The sequence below is a fragment of the Rhineura floridana genome, chromosome 7 (genome assembly GCF_030035675.1).
Source record: "Rhineura floridana isolate rRhiFlo1 chromosome 7, rRhiFlo1.hap2, whole genome shotgun sequence".
NCBI classification, from domain to species: Eukaryota; Metazoa; Chordata; class Lepidosauria; order Squamata; family Rhineuridae; genus Rhineura; species Rhineura floridana.
In genome coordinates, this window is record NC_084486.1 from 20,883,253 (window position 1) to 20,900,191 (window position 16,939).

Below are 16,939 nucleotides of genomic sequence, written 5' to 3' on the forward strand. Positions count from 1 at the left end.
ACCAAGTGAGTTCATGGTTGAGCTCAGATTTGAATCAGTGATTCCCCAGCTCACAGCTCTCACTCTTCTGTCATTACACCAGCTCACATGCTATTTTTCATATATTTGCAAATATTAAAGTTATGGCTAAAAGTTATAAAAATTAATATGCACTATGGAGGATACCACTCACTGCATCTAGAAAACGTCATGGATTAACCATTTCTGCCAGTATGCTTATGGAATGGATTTTTTTCTTGCTGTTTTTAAAATTAAAGTTCTAAAACATCTCAAGTATTTAGTTCTGACAACAGACTTATGCCTGCTCTCTGCCCCTACAGATAACTTTGCAATTGTTGCTGTGCAATGCATGAAGCTTTTAGTGGCATGCAGTTACACTCCATAAAATATGAAGTGTGGAAGTCATTACGCAACAGGGCTGCTTTTCCTCAACTTACAATTAGCTGTGAAATCACTCATGCCTCGAGTCATGTGCATTTTCTATTGTGCATCAGCTTGCAGCTCTCTGAGCACATCTTAGGTTCAAGACTTAAAAGAGTTGTATTCTCCAGTCCTTGCTGCCCACCCTTCACACGCTTACTGCTTAGAGCTCTCTAGTGCTCCGTTAATCAGCATTAGAATGGTGCACCAAGGAACATTATCAAAACAGAAATGACTGAAGTAATTACTGTAATCCATTAACTCCCTGAGCAAGACTAACTGAGTGAAACACACCAATATGTTCAAGCTCTACAACCACTAAAGAAAGAAGGGCTATTACACTGATAATAGCTATTCTGTGGTGCATACCTGCTGAAGTTGAACAAATTGCAGACAGAAACGCTGTTCTTCTAAACCATCTTAGCAAGAACTGTTCACAACTCTAAACAGAAACTAGTTAATATCATAAAACCAGGGGCCAGCAGTGTGTCAAAGGTTAAATCACAACTACAGAAGGATAATTGAGACAGCAATTTTTGTTGACCCTTCTCCTCATAAAGCCCCTCTAACAGATGATCTACACATTATACCGTGTAAGGTAGTGGGCTGAGATGGTAGAATTCTACACCATACAATTTCAGGATGCAAGGGAAGGTGTCCTATTTTTGAATGCTCCCCCAGTATTAAAACAAAACCTGCATTTAGTAATCAACCACACCAAAGGGTTTAGAATTCACCCTGATGTTTGCCACATCCAGGGACATTTTTTGTGGGTGACCATTAAAATATGTGATCCCACATATGTACTCTTACATTGCAGTTCAAAAATTCTACCCCCTCAGTCTATCAGTTCATTGATTCAAATAATGCATAGGTCAGCTCTCAGTCAAAAATCTGTATGAGCAGGCTGAAAGAGATGAAGATTCAGTTACTACAAATGGGATCTATTGCAGTATATGGAATCCAGTTCCAGCCAACTATGCCACAATCCAGGATATTCCATTCTATTTCCCCTCTCTTAGTTTTATGCTATAAACATAGTGTTCTACACCCATTGAGTATGCTCAATATTCCCTTGTCTGTTTTTTCCCTAAAGTCTTTTTTTCTAAGTCTGCAAACTTTGGGGCTTCCCTTAACCTGCTGATAACTCCAGTATTGAGCTTGGATGGTGCTGTTTTTACTATCTAAGGTTAAGAGAATGGGTTTGCTATTATATAGAACTAAATATTTTAGTTACTATTTAACGATGCTTTCATTATGATCGCTATATGGTGCCCTGGGCTCCTGTGGGAGGAAGGGCAGAATATAAATCTATTATTATTATAACTAACAACAACAACAACAACAAAGTGAGATGTGTCCCTGTTCAGGATTCCAATCACTCAATTTTATTCCCCCTCTCCCACACCACTGCAACAGTCAAACAGCATTCTGTAGCTGCCAATCATCTTCAGTCTTCACTGGGCTATTTTGGGGGTCCTCCCCAGGGTTTTTTTTATAAAGATGTTTTGTAATTCAACAAACCTCAAGATTACTCCAACCTCCTAATATCTTCCGCTTTTGCCTGTTGTTCTGGATACTTAAGCAACAGTACTCTCCCCATGAAGGTTGGTATTTATAAGATGATAAGCAACCAGCATAACACCAAAGGTTGAGAAACGAAGAGAGAGTTACGTAGAACTCTCTCTTGGCAGTTTTCATGAGCGCATCAACTCCCCCCCATCCCTTGAAGCTCCAAGTAAGCCATAAGAACTAGAGTACTTTTCCTCCACTTTTTTTCCAACTTAAAAGCAGAAATTCTCAGCTTCCACAATTACATTTCTATAGAAAGCACGTATCAAAATTCATCTACTTTTTTTGTTTATGTAACTATCTGTGTCTGACCTCTTCCCTTCCACCATCATACTAGTTCTTCTTAACACCTCTTGCAGTTAATTTATAATTCAAGCTCATGTTCAATTACTTCATGCAATTACATGTTTTTCCCTATAACATTTAACATGTTAATTTTAATAAACAGCAAGACATCCATCCCCAAAAGTGCACATACAGGCTAATAATTTTAATAGAGCCTCAGATTAGCATCAACTCACAGTATAATCTGAATGACATTTTCAACCAGATGAGCCGCAGTCATATTATAAACCAACCTGAAAGTGCCCCTTTCTACATCCTGCCCACTTAGCCGGACATGGATACCTTCTTTTAATAAAGACCCAAAAGCCATGTATTCCCCCAAGGCCCAGTCAACAACTCTGTTCTTTGTCATTTCCAGTCGACCTTTCAAAATCCGAGAAAGCCCTAAATGGGAATAGGGAGAGGGAGAAAAAAGAATTACTGGCTGCAACTCACAGAAAATAATCAGGATACCAATGCACGTTAGACCACTAAGGAAACACAACCAAAAGAGCTAAGAAGAGATTGCACTGATAACTAAATTGTACCTTCACCTGGACATCTTTTTGACTATCCTTCCTTTTATTATTGAATGCTTCGGTTTAGCCACTCAACCCAGTCACGCACAATTCAAACAATTCAATTCAACCACATGTTCATTGCCCTCATTTTGATGATATTTCACACAGTTACACTCTAGCTATATTTCAGTTTCTCATTCTTTATTCTCTCCACCTGCATTGGTACATAGGTAAACTTTTGACCATCACATTCCTGTTTGGTAATCTCACATGGAGCCTCACTAAAACTAAACATCTCTTTTATATCCATCAGTTAGTTTACACCTCAAATTATTAAACACATTTGCTTTTAAGAATGTTACTAGAGTAAGACTGTAAGCTTGGACAACTTACATTCCCTTAAATAAACAAGTTCCAATATACAACTCATTCTGCCTTTTGCTTCACTTTTCAGTGATCAAAACCCCTTCGATTTGCATATATCAGTGAGACTGCGTTATTCATGAAATTAGCAAAATGGTGCTACACCTATAATATAGTCAAAATAGTCCTGTCTAATTCATGAATTAAACACATTCTCAGCTTCATTCATGAAGAAAATCCTTGCCTAATTCATGAAATTTCATGGCTAAACCCAAGTTTATTGATTGATTGATTGATTGTATTTATATACCGCCCCATAGCTGTAGCTCTCTGGGCAGTTTACAGTACCTATAAACATTAAAAAACAAATATACAAATTTAAAACACATCTTTTAAAAACAATTTAAAACACAATTTAAACATATAAAACAATTTAAAAACACATGCTAAAATGCCTGGGAGAAGAGGACAGTCTTGACCTGGCGCTGAAAAGATAACAGTGAGGCATAAAAAGCTTTGCATTGTTGTGTCTGTTTCATGAATAAGACTTTGCAGAGTTTAGGCAATTTTATTAAGGCGGAATGATTTGGGCAAACTATTTTTCACTTATTTTTGGAATGAGAACATTTCAAAATTGTAGTGCTGATACATCAAATCCATATCATCCTAACAACTGCCTCATAAAAATCAGAGAGCACCAAGCATAGTTCACTCTACCATGTTCCTTTTAGGAACTTGTGTATGGGGGACTTCCGGGAAGGGTGACTTCGCTTGTGCCTGCTTTTGGGACGGGCTCCCGCCTCAAAAGAAGCTTATTCAGATATAAATCAGTCAGAACATTTTTTTTTTTGACTGATGAAATTTCTCCCGGGCAGGGAGAAACGTAGAGATCAACCTCAAAGCCTGTTTTTGTTGGGAGGACTGGATTTCATTAATTTATGAGATAAGGTCCAGCCAACAATGCCGGATGGACTTTCTAACAAGCTCTATCTGCTTAAGCGATACGTTTATCTTTTCTTCAAAGAGAGAACGCACTAACAGGCAAGCACCCTTCTTTCTATTATTTTTTTTTACTTGGTTTAAATTGTTGCAGCAAAAGGAGATTTGTCAGATTGATCGGCTTTGGACAACTTCTGGGTGAGATATAGCTCTTCTCTGTTATTCACGAAATTAACAGCTTATCTCTGTTTCTGTCGCAAAAAGCTGTCCTGGAAGTGCATTCTAAAGATAATAAACAGAAGAGGGATTTCTATTCCTGATTTCTATTCCGAGGAATATTATATTGTCTGGGACTATTCTCTTTTTGGTCTATTTTATTTTGACGAATCTGCTTCTTCACGACGCCACTAACTGTTTTGATGCTGGGAACTAAATTTGTTTTGCATTCTTGCACAAGAGAGATAAGGCAGGTTGCTCTGTTTATACTGTGATGTCATCAAGCCTGGAATATTAACCCAATTGTTGCTGAAATAAGAAGTGGTTCTTCTTTATTTTTGTTTTGCTTTGTTTTCGTGGTTTTAAAAATGGCAATCAAGAAAGTGGCTGAGAATCTGGAAGTAATTATGTTTCAGAAAATAATGGATGAGATTGAGATAACGAAACAAACCCTGCGACAGGGTAGTAAGGAGCTGAAAATTGAACTGAGCAAAATGACGCAGGAGCTTAAAGAAATAGGGGACCCTGTGAGAGAGGAGAATGAGATCAGAGATGAGAAAAGAAAAAATAAAGGGAAGATACAAGCCCTGGAGATTGGAACAAATGTGGAATTGGAAAAAGATCTGGAGTTTATGAATTTTAGAAATAAAATCTACTGTTTGGAATTTAACGTTATCTCTGAAGAAATTAATGAAGATATTAGAGATAAAGTTATCAATGGCTTGGATAATCTTCTGGACTGGAATGATGTGATGGAGCTTGATATAGAGAAAATCTATGGAATTAACTGCAGCCATGTGACAATGGAAAAACTCTTAAGAGATGAGCCAGTGCATTTTGTAAAAAAGAAGAACACAGATATGACTTTACAACAGTATTTCAGCAACTTATTTAGAATGGATGGCAAGAAAATATTTGGGATAGAGGAAATTCCCATCAGACTCTTATTATATGACTATGGCTACAACAGCAAGATTATTATGGAATACTGATAATGGAAGATTGGACACTGAAATTACTGGACTTAACAGGACCATTGAAGATGGAAGATGGAACTAATAGGGATAATGGAATAATGGCTATTGAAATTATTGGACCTAACAGATTCTGATGAGATGGATTAATCGAAATGTTTATTTGGACTATGGTTATGACAATAAGATTATTATAATTATTAACGAGATGGATTAATTGACATGTTTATTTGGAGAAAAATTGATAGATATATTTCTTAAAGAATTGAAACCTCTCTTTGACTTTTTGTGGAAAGAATAAAGTAATGTTTATGAGATTTGATGATTAATTAAGATAACTACTGGAGGAAAGTGATTTTATAATATGATTTAAGAGACAGGATTGTTATATATTGTAGACCTATAACTGATTTGATATGTGACAAATGGGAAGTCAACATTTTATTTTATTTTATTTTTTTGTTTAATCATTTTTGTTTTGTTTTGTTTTTTGTCTTTGAATGTTTTATGATTTTGTTTTCTATGTTTTATGAAAATTTGAATAAAAATTATTGTAAAAAAAAAGGAACTTGTGTATGCATTTAATAAAATCTTTACACATCAAGTGCATAGCAACAGAGGACAGAACTACAAGATATACTTTGTATACAAAGGCTCCCCCAGATATTTACTAATGAATAATGATATTTTGATTTAATAAGAAAATTTATATTAATTACATGCCACTTGAACACAAAACATTCAAGATGTGTAATTGAAAGCACTGCTGTAATAACTTCTCAGGAATTTTAATTGTATAAAACAACCCCTGCTGATCAATCTCAGAGGAAGGAAAATAAATAAAAGAAAGGCAGATGTGCTGATCAAAAACATTATTCAAATCTTATGCAGCTCATAATGTGAATTTACAGACCCAGGTTTGAGAATGAACCAATGCAGATTACGGAACATGTAGCAAAGGCAATTGCTGGCTCTGTCAAGAAGACCAGGACACTGGTCACCAGAGGCAAAAATCTCTGCAGAGGCATTTTTAATAATGATATTCAATCTCCAAGATGTTATTGATTTCCTTGAGAGCTCTCTCTTTCCAGCCTCGTTCAAACAACCACTTTCTCTCTTCTACTTTTTCATCATCTGCAAGTGCTGTAAGCTATCACTTGAAACATTTTTCCTTAAAAAATACATTTTCACATGGAGAAATGTAAATGTACAGCTGAACTAGCACCACAATAAATCATGTGGAAGAGTTCAAACCACCAAAGATCAGTCAATCCACAATAATTCCTCAAGGACAGTTAACTTGTCTTTTTCATCAGTCAGTGGGCAAAGATTTGCACCCACAAGAATTCTAATTTGAAATGGTAAAGCATTTATTTATTACAGCAGGGTGAAAGGAGTTTGGTTACAAGTTAATCAATGTGGTACAGCATATCAAATATTAATTCATGGGTACATTTAATCCTAACATCCTAATTCATTCACAACCCTTAAGAACTAAAAATTAGTTCATAGAAGAGGAAAAGAGAGCAATATCCTAATGAAATAAAGGGGAAAGAGTGGGATCGCATCTATTGTGATGTGAAAACTCAAGAAAATAGAACAGAGGGGCACTTGCAGCTGTTAGTTGATAGCAATATCATGTATAGTCAAAATCAGCAGCTTGGGCTAGGGACACTATGTCTGAAGTTTCCAAGTGTGCAACAAAGAGAAATCAGGCTAGAGAGTTTTCTACCTCAAAGCTTCCCAGACTGATACATTGAGATATTTCTCACAGGGATAGTGTATGTGATAAGACGGGGGGGGGTGCGCATGCACACATATGTATAAAAAGTCTAGCACTTGATAGGAATTTAGCTTCATAGGAGTACACCGAAAGGAAGAGTAAAACAGAAGGTTTTCCACTCTTCTAGAAATGAGGTAGGGTGAAAAATCAAAGGTTAAAGATTCCTTTTAGCCCCTGGATTTTAAGATTACCCTTCTGCCTACAAGGATATACTTCAAGCATTTCTGGGTTATTGGGAAACTTAGGGCAAAAAAATATTGTTCTTCTTATAACACCATGACATCTGTATCTGGAAACAGGAAACCTGCTTCCTGAGAAAGTAATAAAGGTTCAACTTTTTTATGGCAATTCGTACCTTATTGCAACCCAGAATCATGTGGTTTGGTCTTACACAAATGTCACAAAATCAGGGTAAAGATCAAAGAGGGGGGTTATCCCAGCATGCCTTTCTGGTCTTGCCAACTCCTTAGTCCAATATATGAACCAAAAAAATAGGCCACCATGAGCTGCCATGTTAAAATTCCATGGCAAACATTCTACTTTGAATATGCAAACTCTGCATCTTCAGAGCAAAGGAAGCTAATGCTGCAAACATTGTTAAGAATTAAGGTCTCACCGCCATGTATTTTAAATCCTTCAAGAGGCACACAGCTGGCTATATTTCCAATATGGGTCAGCATGTCTTCAGGAATTCCAGTAGGAGGACAAGTCATGCTCTTCGGTTCTCCGTCCAAATTAAAAAAACCTGAAACACAGGGAGAAATATTGAAAAAGTATAGGAACTACTGGAAAGATCCTGCTTGTTTAGCAAAATCCCATCCCATATTTAAAAAGCAACCACAAATTTACCTGTTAGAAACAAGTGGGGACATGCAACAAAATGCTGAATTGTACCTCCAGCCCATAACAAGAGTGTTGCTGTTCTGGGCTGGCTGGAGTCCTGAACGGGGCCCTTGTAGTTTTATTTATACATTCATTCATTCATTCATTACATTTATATTCCCCCCCCCATCCTCCCAAGAGTTTTGGAGTTCCTGGGAAATGGGGGGAAAGAGTTCCGCTTTTTATGACTCATTTGTTTGCATATAGAAACTGACCTTCAGTCCACTTTTGGAATTTGCTGGAGGGGGGGGGAGGGGGACATTTCAGACAAGCCCTGAAACAGGAGAGTAATTTTGGAGAGGTGAAAGGTGAAATGCTTCCTTTTTTATTATTAAAAAATGCTGGTATGGTGGTAGCTGCTCACCCAAATTTTTCCTTGTTTCTAATCATATAAATCATATGTCACTAGAATCATTTGAGGGTCATTTTGGGGAGGGAAATGTGTCAGCCGTTTTTATACAGCTACAAAGCAAGGGGAAGGGAAATCACTGCTGCAGTTTTCAGACAGTAAGGGAAAGAATGAATGGGAAGCTGCCATAGGCACAGTTCACATGTAATGCTAAGCCAAACCATGTGGTCACACACAGCAGAAACTGCAGCCACTTCACTCCACCCCTAGTCCTCCTGCTGCCATAATACCTGGAGCTAAGCCATGGTTTGGCTTAGTGTTATGTCCAAATCCAAGTTCATGATTTGTCTCCCCCAGACACACTATGAGCTATAGCCAAAGTTTGTTCTACAGCTTCCTTCTTGCAACCACCTCAGACAAAAGGAAAGGGGGGGGGTTCAAGCCCAAACATGCTCATTCCCATCACAAGAAACCATGTTTTACTGTGACATGCAAATGCAGCCAGTGCCATTTACAATAACATTTATTACCTGGCCAGGGTGAATCAAGCCAGTGCTTAATGTGTAGAATTTTATTGTCTTTGGATCTAGTGTAAGCTTCTTCACAAATCTTATCATACTTTGCAATTTCCTCCTATAAAACAGTAGGGTTGGGGAAGAGAGACTTCATATGACAAATGCTACAGCAGCATCATATGGGGCTAGTGAAAACCATAATGGCATCAAAGCAACAGCACTCACTCTTTTCATACCACAGACCACCCTTTAGTTGCTGATACAAGCAACTAATTATTATTATTTTACCATCTGTCTATCTACCTACCTACACACACACACACACACATACATTGGGGGGATGCAGTGGGAGTGAGGGGGGAATCAGGAGGACATTGGGCGGAGTCTGCTTGTACACACATTCACTGCACTGCACATCAGAGGTTTCAAGTTCCTACAAAGCACAAAGTTAGAAACAAAGGAAGGGATAATCATCGAAGGGTGGGAAAGGTATCATGGCTGCTAAACCTGCAAATCTTAGCACCGAACAAAAATTACAGTTATTTTCTCACTACAAGAAGGTAAATTGTCCCCTAATTGTATTGTTAAATCACAATAGTTTTAACTTATTTTCTACAGAATACAGTTCTAAGCAGCAATCTGCTAGTGATTTTCACCATCTGAATCTTCCAGCAATCTATGGATACAAAGTACCCTTTTACTGCAAATATCAGAAACCATAAAAACAATTCTTCAGAATAAATTTACTAAAATTGGTCTACCACATTAGAAATCATTCATGAGTTTCATTCTTTCTATTTATTATTCATCAATCACATATTGCTCTTGCTCCTCATTCTCATTGTTGTTTGAAGTTCTTGGGACAACAAATGAATTTCTCTAAGGATAATTTATTTAAAAGATTTCAGAAATAACCTGGCTTATTCCTTAACTAAAAAGAAAAATCAAAACAAAGAAAACTAATTAAAACAACACACACTAGCAATATTGCTTGTTATGAAACTAGTACCATAAATGGCCCTCTACATTGCTAGCATGGTTACCTCAAACTCCTGCAGTGTTACTGTTCCATCAGCTATTAGCTTGTCAGCATACTTTTTCAGCACAGGCACCTGCTTGTGAATCTGCTTGTACATCAAAGGCTGGGTGAACATGGGCTCATCCATTTCATTATGACCTCGTCTTCGGTAACAAACCTACAAATAAAAGTCTTATTTCAGTCAATGTGATTATTATGATGCTTTCTAAAGTTCTGTTCTTTCTAGAATTTACTTTACAGTTTGTGGTTCCCAACAGTTAGTTCTTAAAAAAACAATTTAGCCATTAAAAAGAAATTGCACACACCAAGAGGTACTCTTCTTTATTTCATACTGTATTAAATTGTACAGACCCAGTCTGATCTCATGAAGGGATTCCAGAAAAGTCTTCTCAATGAGCAGAATTTTTCATTTTTCTTTCTGTCCTAGCTCACTCAGTTCTGACACAAGCTTGGTACTCTTCCCGCCACCATCAGAAATCAAAACACTAGGAAATCTACAGTTAAATTCTTGGGGCTCTTTAAAACCTGTGTGCCTAAGGGAAGGCAGATGAGGAGAAGCCCATGCCAGAATGCCAGTGCCATCAGCTCCTGAAATGGGCCTGAGAATATTCTGTGCTATTTGCTTGTATTAACATTTTAAAATTGTATTAACATTTTAAAATGTCACCCTGCTGCTGAAAATTGCACTGGCTGCCCATTTGCTACCGGGCCAAGTTCATGGTTCTAGTTTTGGTGTACCCCTTATATACCCAGTCGATCACTGCGCTCTGCAGATGAGGGCCTCCTGCAGATACCATCTTATCAGGAGGTTCGTTCTGCACATTATAGGAAATGGACCTTTAGCGTGGAATTCCCTCCCCTTGAATGTTAGGCAGGCACCATCTCTGCTATCTTTTCGGTGCCTTTTGAAGACTTCCCTCTTTCAACAAGCCTTTAAGTTGAGACCTATCCCAGTCTGAGCCTGTGTTAGAATTGTTTGTTAATATGTTTTTTTTAATAATATGTTTTTAACCCTTTTTAAAATAATGTTCTGAAAGCTTTTTTAAAAAATGTTTTTAATGTTGTTTTGTTTTAATGTATTTTAAGGTCTGTTTTTATGATGTTTTTAGTGTTTGTTTGCCACCCTGGGCTCCTGCTGGGAGGAAGGGTGGGATATAAATCAAATAATAAATAATAAATAAATCCTCTTGGGTTCTTTGGCAGAAAGGTATATAAATGCAATAAATAAATAAAAAAGGTTGCTCCTGAGTTCTTCAACCCTCATGAGAGGCTTTTGGAGGCACAAAAAGCTGTAGCAGGAAGTTAGTGCCTAAAAAGCCCCACTATGCAAATGCAAGGACAATCATATGTGGCCCTTTGGATTGCCACCTGATTAAAGAGTGACAGTACTTACCAGATCTATAACCACGTCCTTATTAAAAGTGTTTCTCCACTCTGCAGCTACACTGCAGACATACATCACTGCTTCAGGATCATCAGCATTTACATGGAAGATAGGTGCATTGACCACCCGAGCAACATCAGTTGGATATGGAGATGAGCGAGCCATTCGTGGATCAGTAGTAAAGCCAATCTAAAATGCAATATTTTACAGGTAGTTTTTAATGGCAATGTGTCAAAGTGTTTTAAGCATTGAAGTTCCAGGTTCAAGTAACAGACTTATTTATATGGCAGTATTGTATACTTTTTCTGTTAGGACCAGCAAATTTTGAAAGGTATCCTATTTCATTATTTTCTTATGTAATTTATCAGCATTTTATTGGTGCTGGAGATAGGGTGGCCAAAAAGCCATAGCATTATTCCATGGCAATTCACAATCAATTCTGACATGTGTAACAAAACTTTTTGCCTTCTAAATTCAGAGTGAACCTGCATAAACAACAGAAGAAACTACTTTCTTCCTTCCCTTGGAATTTTTCCAGCCTTTCTGCTAACATTTTCTAAAATTCTTTAGGAATCCGTCTCGCAAAGTCTTCCTGTAGCCATAGAGCAACCCTTGCCTCAAGGGAAGAATGTAATGTGCTTCTCTACCATCTATCATGAAACCAACATGCCAAAAAGCTATTAATGAAATCCCAAATCCTAAACATGTCTGTGCTTTTTACCTGATTGTTGACCACAACATGAATGGTGCCGTTCGTGGTATATGATGGAAGATCACTCAGATGAAAGGTTTCATAAACAACCCCTTGCCCAGCAAAGGCAGCATCACCATGTAAAAGTATAGACATAACCTAAGTTAAGGGAGATGGATTTAAAAAATGCTGGTGTAGTCCATCAGTCAACAAATTTCAAATAAACACATCTCCCTACTTCAACTGCACTGTTTTTCTTAACATAATATACAAGTTGTAAAGAATCTGATGCTTCACCGAAATTATCAACAACCGATGGTACCTGGTCCATATCTGGCTCTTGAGGGCATGAGGCCATCCAGGAGTCAACTGAGGGTTACAGATGGGCAACATCTGCTGCAACATGGTTTGACAGCAGGCCATTCTGCCAGACAGGAGTTGGGATCTTGCTCCCACTCCCTTCTCAAAGTAGACCAACAAAACTAATTTCTGATCAGAGCTCTTTAAAGAAACAGTCATGCAAACTGAAAGTGATTAATTCAAAACTAAAGAGTAGGGCAAGCTGTGTACCTCGTGCATCTTTTGCTTTATCAGCTCAACTGAAGTAAAAATGTACTTTGAAGACTGAAGTTGTATCTTTAGTTCAATAGCTGAAAGCTACTGTAGACTTGCCTATTAGAAATGAGGTGAAGCAGAAGCTATTATCCAGGCAATTTTACCTTCTTTCCTTCAGTATCCCCTCGGTAAAACTGCTCAGCTTTAGTCTTCCCTTGTACAACAGGATCCACTGCTTCCAAATGAGAAGGATTAGCCACAAGTGACAGAGTGATCTTTTTGTTTGTTGCTCGGTTGATTCTCTCATGGTACATTCCCAGGTGATATTTTACATCTCCAGATCCCTAAGACCCAAGAAACTGTGAAAATTCAAACACTCAAAAAAATCATCAGTATGCCTGGGTTCAGACATAACACTAAAATATAGTTTGCTTAGCTACACTCTGGCTTATTTGTACATCAGAATTCACCACAGCCAGCTATGGTTTGATTGGATCCAACAAACCACAATCTGAAATCATGATTTGAAGATGGCTTGTGACTCTCAGCTTGCATTGCGTGATTTATCATTACATCCGAACTCAGTATCCTGACCCCACCCCTGCTGTCTGCCTGGCTACAGAGATGTGAGGGAAGAGTGGCTAGAAATTAAAACCACTCACACACCGAAGAGACTTTTGCTGACACTTTCACAGATCTCTCTGAGCAGAGATCCCTTGATCCTATTTGGCAGCAGCCCCAGCAGGAATAATCTGCCACAGACACACCTTGAACTTGCAGGAGACTCCAGTGCCCTCCTCAGACACGGCCTGCAAAAAATGTTACCTGAGATATACCCTTACCAAATGTTCCACCTTCTGCCTTTGAGAGGTGACACCCAGCTACATCCGCCTGCCTTTCTGAGAAATTATATAACATCTGGAAGCCCACAGAACAGTTAGGGCTCGTGACTGCATGTCAACAGAGCAGAATAATCCCCTGACGAGTAGCTGAAAGGTCCGGGTAGTCTACCCAGGCCTGCATGGGATTTTACAGCATAGTATAGCAAATAGTATTTTTTTTCTGTCTCAAATCATTGAGATTAAAATATGATGAGCAGTCAACACTATTTTATTATTTATTTATTTATTGCACTTGTATACCGCCCCATAGCCAAAGCTCTCTGGGCAGTTTACAGCAACCAAAAACATTAAAACAAATATACAATTTAATTTAAAACACATATTTTAAAAACAATTTAAAACACAATTTAAAAATTTAAAACAATATAAAAACAATTTAAAACACAAGCGAAAATGCCTGGGAGAAGAGAACTCCAGAACTTTCTCACTGCTAATGCCTATACATAACAAAGTCATCTATATCAAACAGCAGTCATATAATTTTGAAATCTGATTGACCTTCTGGAAAGTTCTGGAAGGAATAGAGGAATCTATCCCTAGGTAAATTGTGTAAAGGGCAGTACTGGATATAGTCCATAATGTCTTCAATGTCTGGCCGGCTCCACATATACAAAGACGGTCATTTGTTAGCCTATTAAAGAATTTACTGGTCAAATATTCTGTGAGCACTGTTTGAAACCTAAGAAGAAAAAAGTTAATTCCTGCAGATGAGCAGCCCTTTTATGATAGCACTAATTTTAATTTATCATATTGAAGACTTAAAATTCTTCATATATTCAAAGTCCATTTTAGCATCTCCAGCAAAAATTACATCATGGATCTTATGGTTAGAAATGCCTTGTTTAATTTTGTTTATTTGTTCGTGTTTAATTTGTTGAATTGTTACCCCTCCTCCTTAGTAGATTAGTATTAATTGTATAAACCTCAGGGCCACTAGATGAAGAGAAGGGGAGGGGAAATAAAGCTAGCTTTCAGCTTCAGCCCAACATGGTGTCTAGGCTCTCTGTTAACTCCCAATGTCCCTCCTCACTCTGCCTGGCAACAGGTTCCTTTCCCATCCACCTCCTTACTGACAAGCCTTCCCTCTCCAGCCCAACTGGCTGGTTCTGCAATAGTCTTGCAAGGGGGGGGAAGGGGTCACGGGCACATTTACCCATATCCAACAACAGCACACCTTGCTCTTTGCAAGATATACCAACAGTTCAGTTGTACAGTTTGATCTAAAAGCCTTTCTCAACCACCACTTCATTCACTTCCCACTAAAGTCTGTTTCTGAAACAATCTACTCCACCCCCTTTTAAAATGCCCCACTAGCCCACGCAGACTGGACAAGCAGGGCATAGTTGCGGATGGGGGCCAAGCTGCCGCTGCCATCTTTTCAAAGGGCAATGTTGCGGGTCGCAGCTGTTAGGAGCGCGAGACGTGTGGCATAGAGGGGCAGAATTCTGGGGCTTATTTAAGTCCAGGCTGCCCCTCCTATCCTCCACTTTGGCGAGCGACGGCTCAGAAGAGGACGGAGCATCAGAGCATTGCGTCGGAGAGCTGTGGTGGCCATTTTGTCACAGCCGTGTGGACAGCGCCATTCTGCGACACTTCACAGTTGCGGCAGCTGAAGAGGCCACGTTTATGGGCCGCATTAGGCCCACGTTTTTGTTTCCCCAGTGGGGGATTGAAGGTGGCCAAGTGGCTGTGTGGAGGCAGCATAGGACACCGGGGAGTGACGGCGGCTGGAGCAGGCCTCATTAAAGGGGCCTAGCCAGTCGGACGCTTTAGCTTCCCCCCCCCCAGCAGTTGGGGTAGGGTGGTGCAAGGCGTCCTTCAGGGCTGCTTAGGCAGCCGGTTTAAGCAAGTGGCTACATACACACAATAAAATAAAATAGAATAAAATAAAAATAGAAGGAGATACAGGGCAGGGAATAAGGAATCATACATACAGTCACCAGTGGATAATTAATAATAATAATAATAATAATAAATTACAATAATTATAATTATAATAATAATATAAGTCAACACAGTAATGCCACCCAAGAAAGGGAAAGGGGGGTGAAAGGAAAAGGGAAGGCCTGTGGGCCTCCGCCAAAGCACCCCCGCTGTCTGGCTCTTCTGATGAGGAGGAGGCGCCACCATGGGCTGCTATTTTAGTGCGCCTGAAGGCGTTGGAACAGCGGGGGAAGGTGGCATCGGGTCAAGACCCCAGGCAACCCCTGGCTGCTGTGGAACTAGCAGCCACTCCTGGGACTTCCACAGGGGTGGTTGCCAGGCCGAAGCAAGCTAAGGCTATGGCACGGGGTCCCAGTGCCAAGGGGCAGCAGCAAAGGGCTAACCAAGATGTTATTGCATTGATTTTAGCACGGCTGGATGCCCTGGAGACCCGTCCTCATTTGACCCAGATTGTGAGCGGGGGGCGGTGAATCCTCCCACACTGGCAGCAGCAGCTGGAACAGAATGGGAAGCGGCTGCACCCGAGTCTGGTGCGATATCAGCAGCAGCTGGGGAGGGTCAGGCAGCTAGTGTATCAGGGTGGCTGGTGGGAGCAGGTGAGTCTGTAGAACCTGCTCAGGCACCGGGGTGGTCAGGATGGGGGTGGTCTCTATGGGGGCCGGGGGCCTCAGGGTCAGCATTTGCTACACCTTCCAGAGCGGATGCGAGTAGCGCATCCCACACCTGGTCTGGTATGGGGATGCCAGGTGGTCTCCAGCGATCACTACAGGCTGTGTGTAATCAGGTGTGGCAGCACACTGGGAGGGGACAAGTGGCAGCATCAGCCATATCTGATAGGTGAACAACCAGCTGCGGCCACTGGACAAGGTGCTCTGTCGGATCCTTTAGGGTCAGTAGCGGCGGGTGCCATTCCTTTTGGAGATACATCTATCACCCAGGGTGTCAGCTCTACACTGCATCAGCAGTGTCAGGGGGAGCTGGAAATTCCTGGGTCTTTGGCAGGGAAGGAAAGTCCTTAGCCAGCAGTCAGGTTGTAAATCTGCCAGGCCTATCCGAAGCGTACTTGCCGAGTCAGAAGTCCAGAAGTGAGGTCAGTGGAGGTCCGGGATCAATTGCCAAGGAGGTCAGTCAAAGAGATGCTGCAGGGAAACTAGGTCTACACAAAGCCACGCCTGACGTTGCAGTCAGCAACAGGCTGCAGCCAAGGTGTGCCTTATAAAGAGCAAGGTTGACAGCAGGTGTGAGTCCTCAGCGTTTGGGCCTTAAGGAGACAGGCCTGCCTCTCTTCTGCCTGACCTTCTGCTGTCTACGTTCTGCAGGTGAGGGGGGAGTATCCTGTTCACTGTCTGTGTCTGGCTGCAGGGCCTCTGCTGTCCCTGGGGTGCTCTGCAGCTGAGGGGCAGAAAGAGCTGGATTCTCAGGAGGCTCCTCCGTGTCTCCTGCTGCTCCTGGGTCTGCTGCTGTTACTCCCGAGTCGTCCTCATCTGAGGAGTCCTCTGACGGGGCCATGACACTGGGTTTCCACCTGCTCCCAGTGACCAAGGATAAAATCTGGCGAGGGGAGTA

General features: G+C 40.3%; 1 protein-coding gene across 9 annotated transcripts in view; it reads right to left on the reverse strand.

Annotated features, from left to right (window-relative positions):
- Nucleotides 1-16,939, reverse strand: part of OGDHL (oxoglutarate dehydrogenase L) — a 103,672-nt gene that overhangs the window by 34,000 nt on the left and 52,733 nt on the right. For all 9 annotated transcript variants that reach the window (XM_061634996.1, XM_061634997.1, XM_061634999.1 and 6 more), the window contains 7 exons: nt 12,692-12,871; nt 12,003-12,131; nt 11,291-11,470; nt 9,902-10,054; nt 8,874-8,976; nt 7,729-7,857; nt 2,571-2,721 (listed from right to left, as the gene is read on the reverse strand). In XM_061634996.1, the coding sequence (XP_061490980.1) occupies nt 2,571-2,721; nt 7,729-7,857; nt 8,874-8,976; nt 9,902-10,054; nt 11,291-11,470; nt 12,003-12,131; nt 12,692-12,871 (1,025 nt within the window). The remainder of the gene's footprint in view (nt 1-2,570; nt 2,722-7,728; nt 7,858-8,873; nt 8,977-9,901; nt 10,055-11,290; nt 11,471-12,002; nt 12,132-12,691; nt 12,872-16,939) is intronic.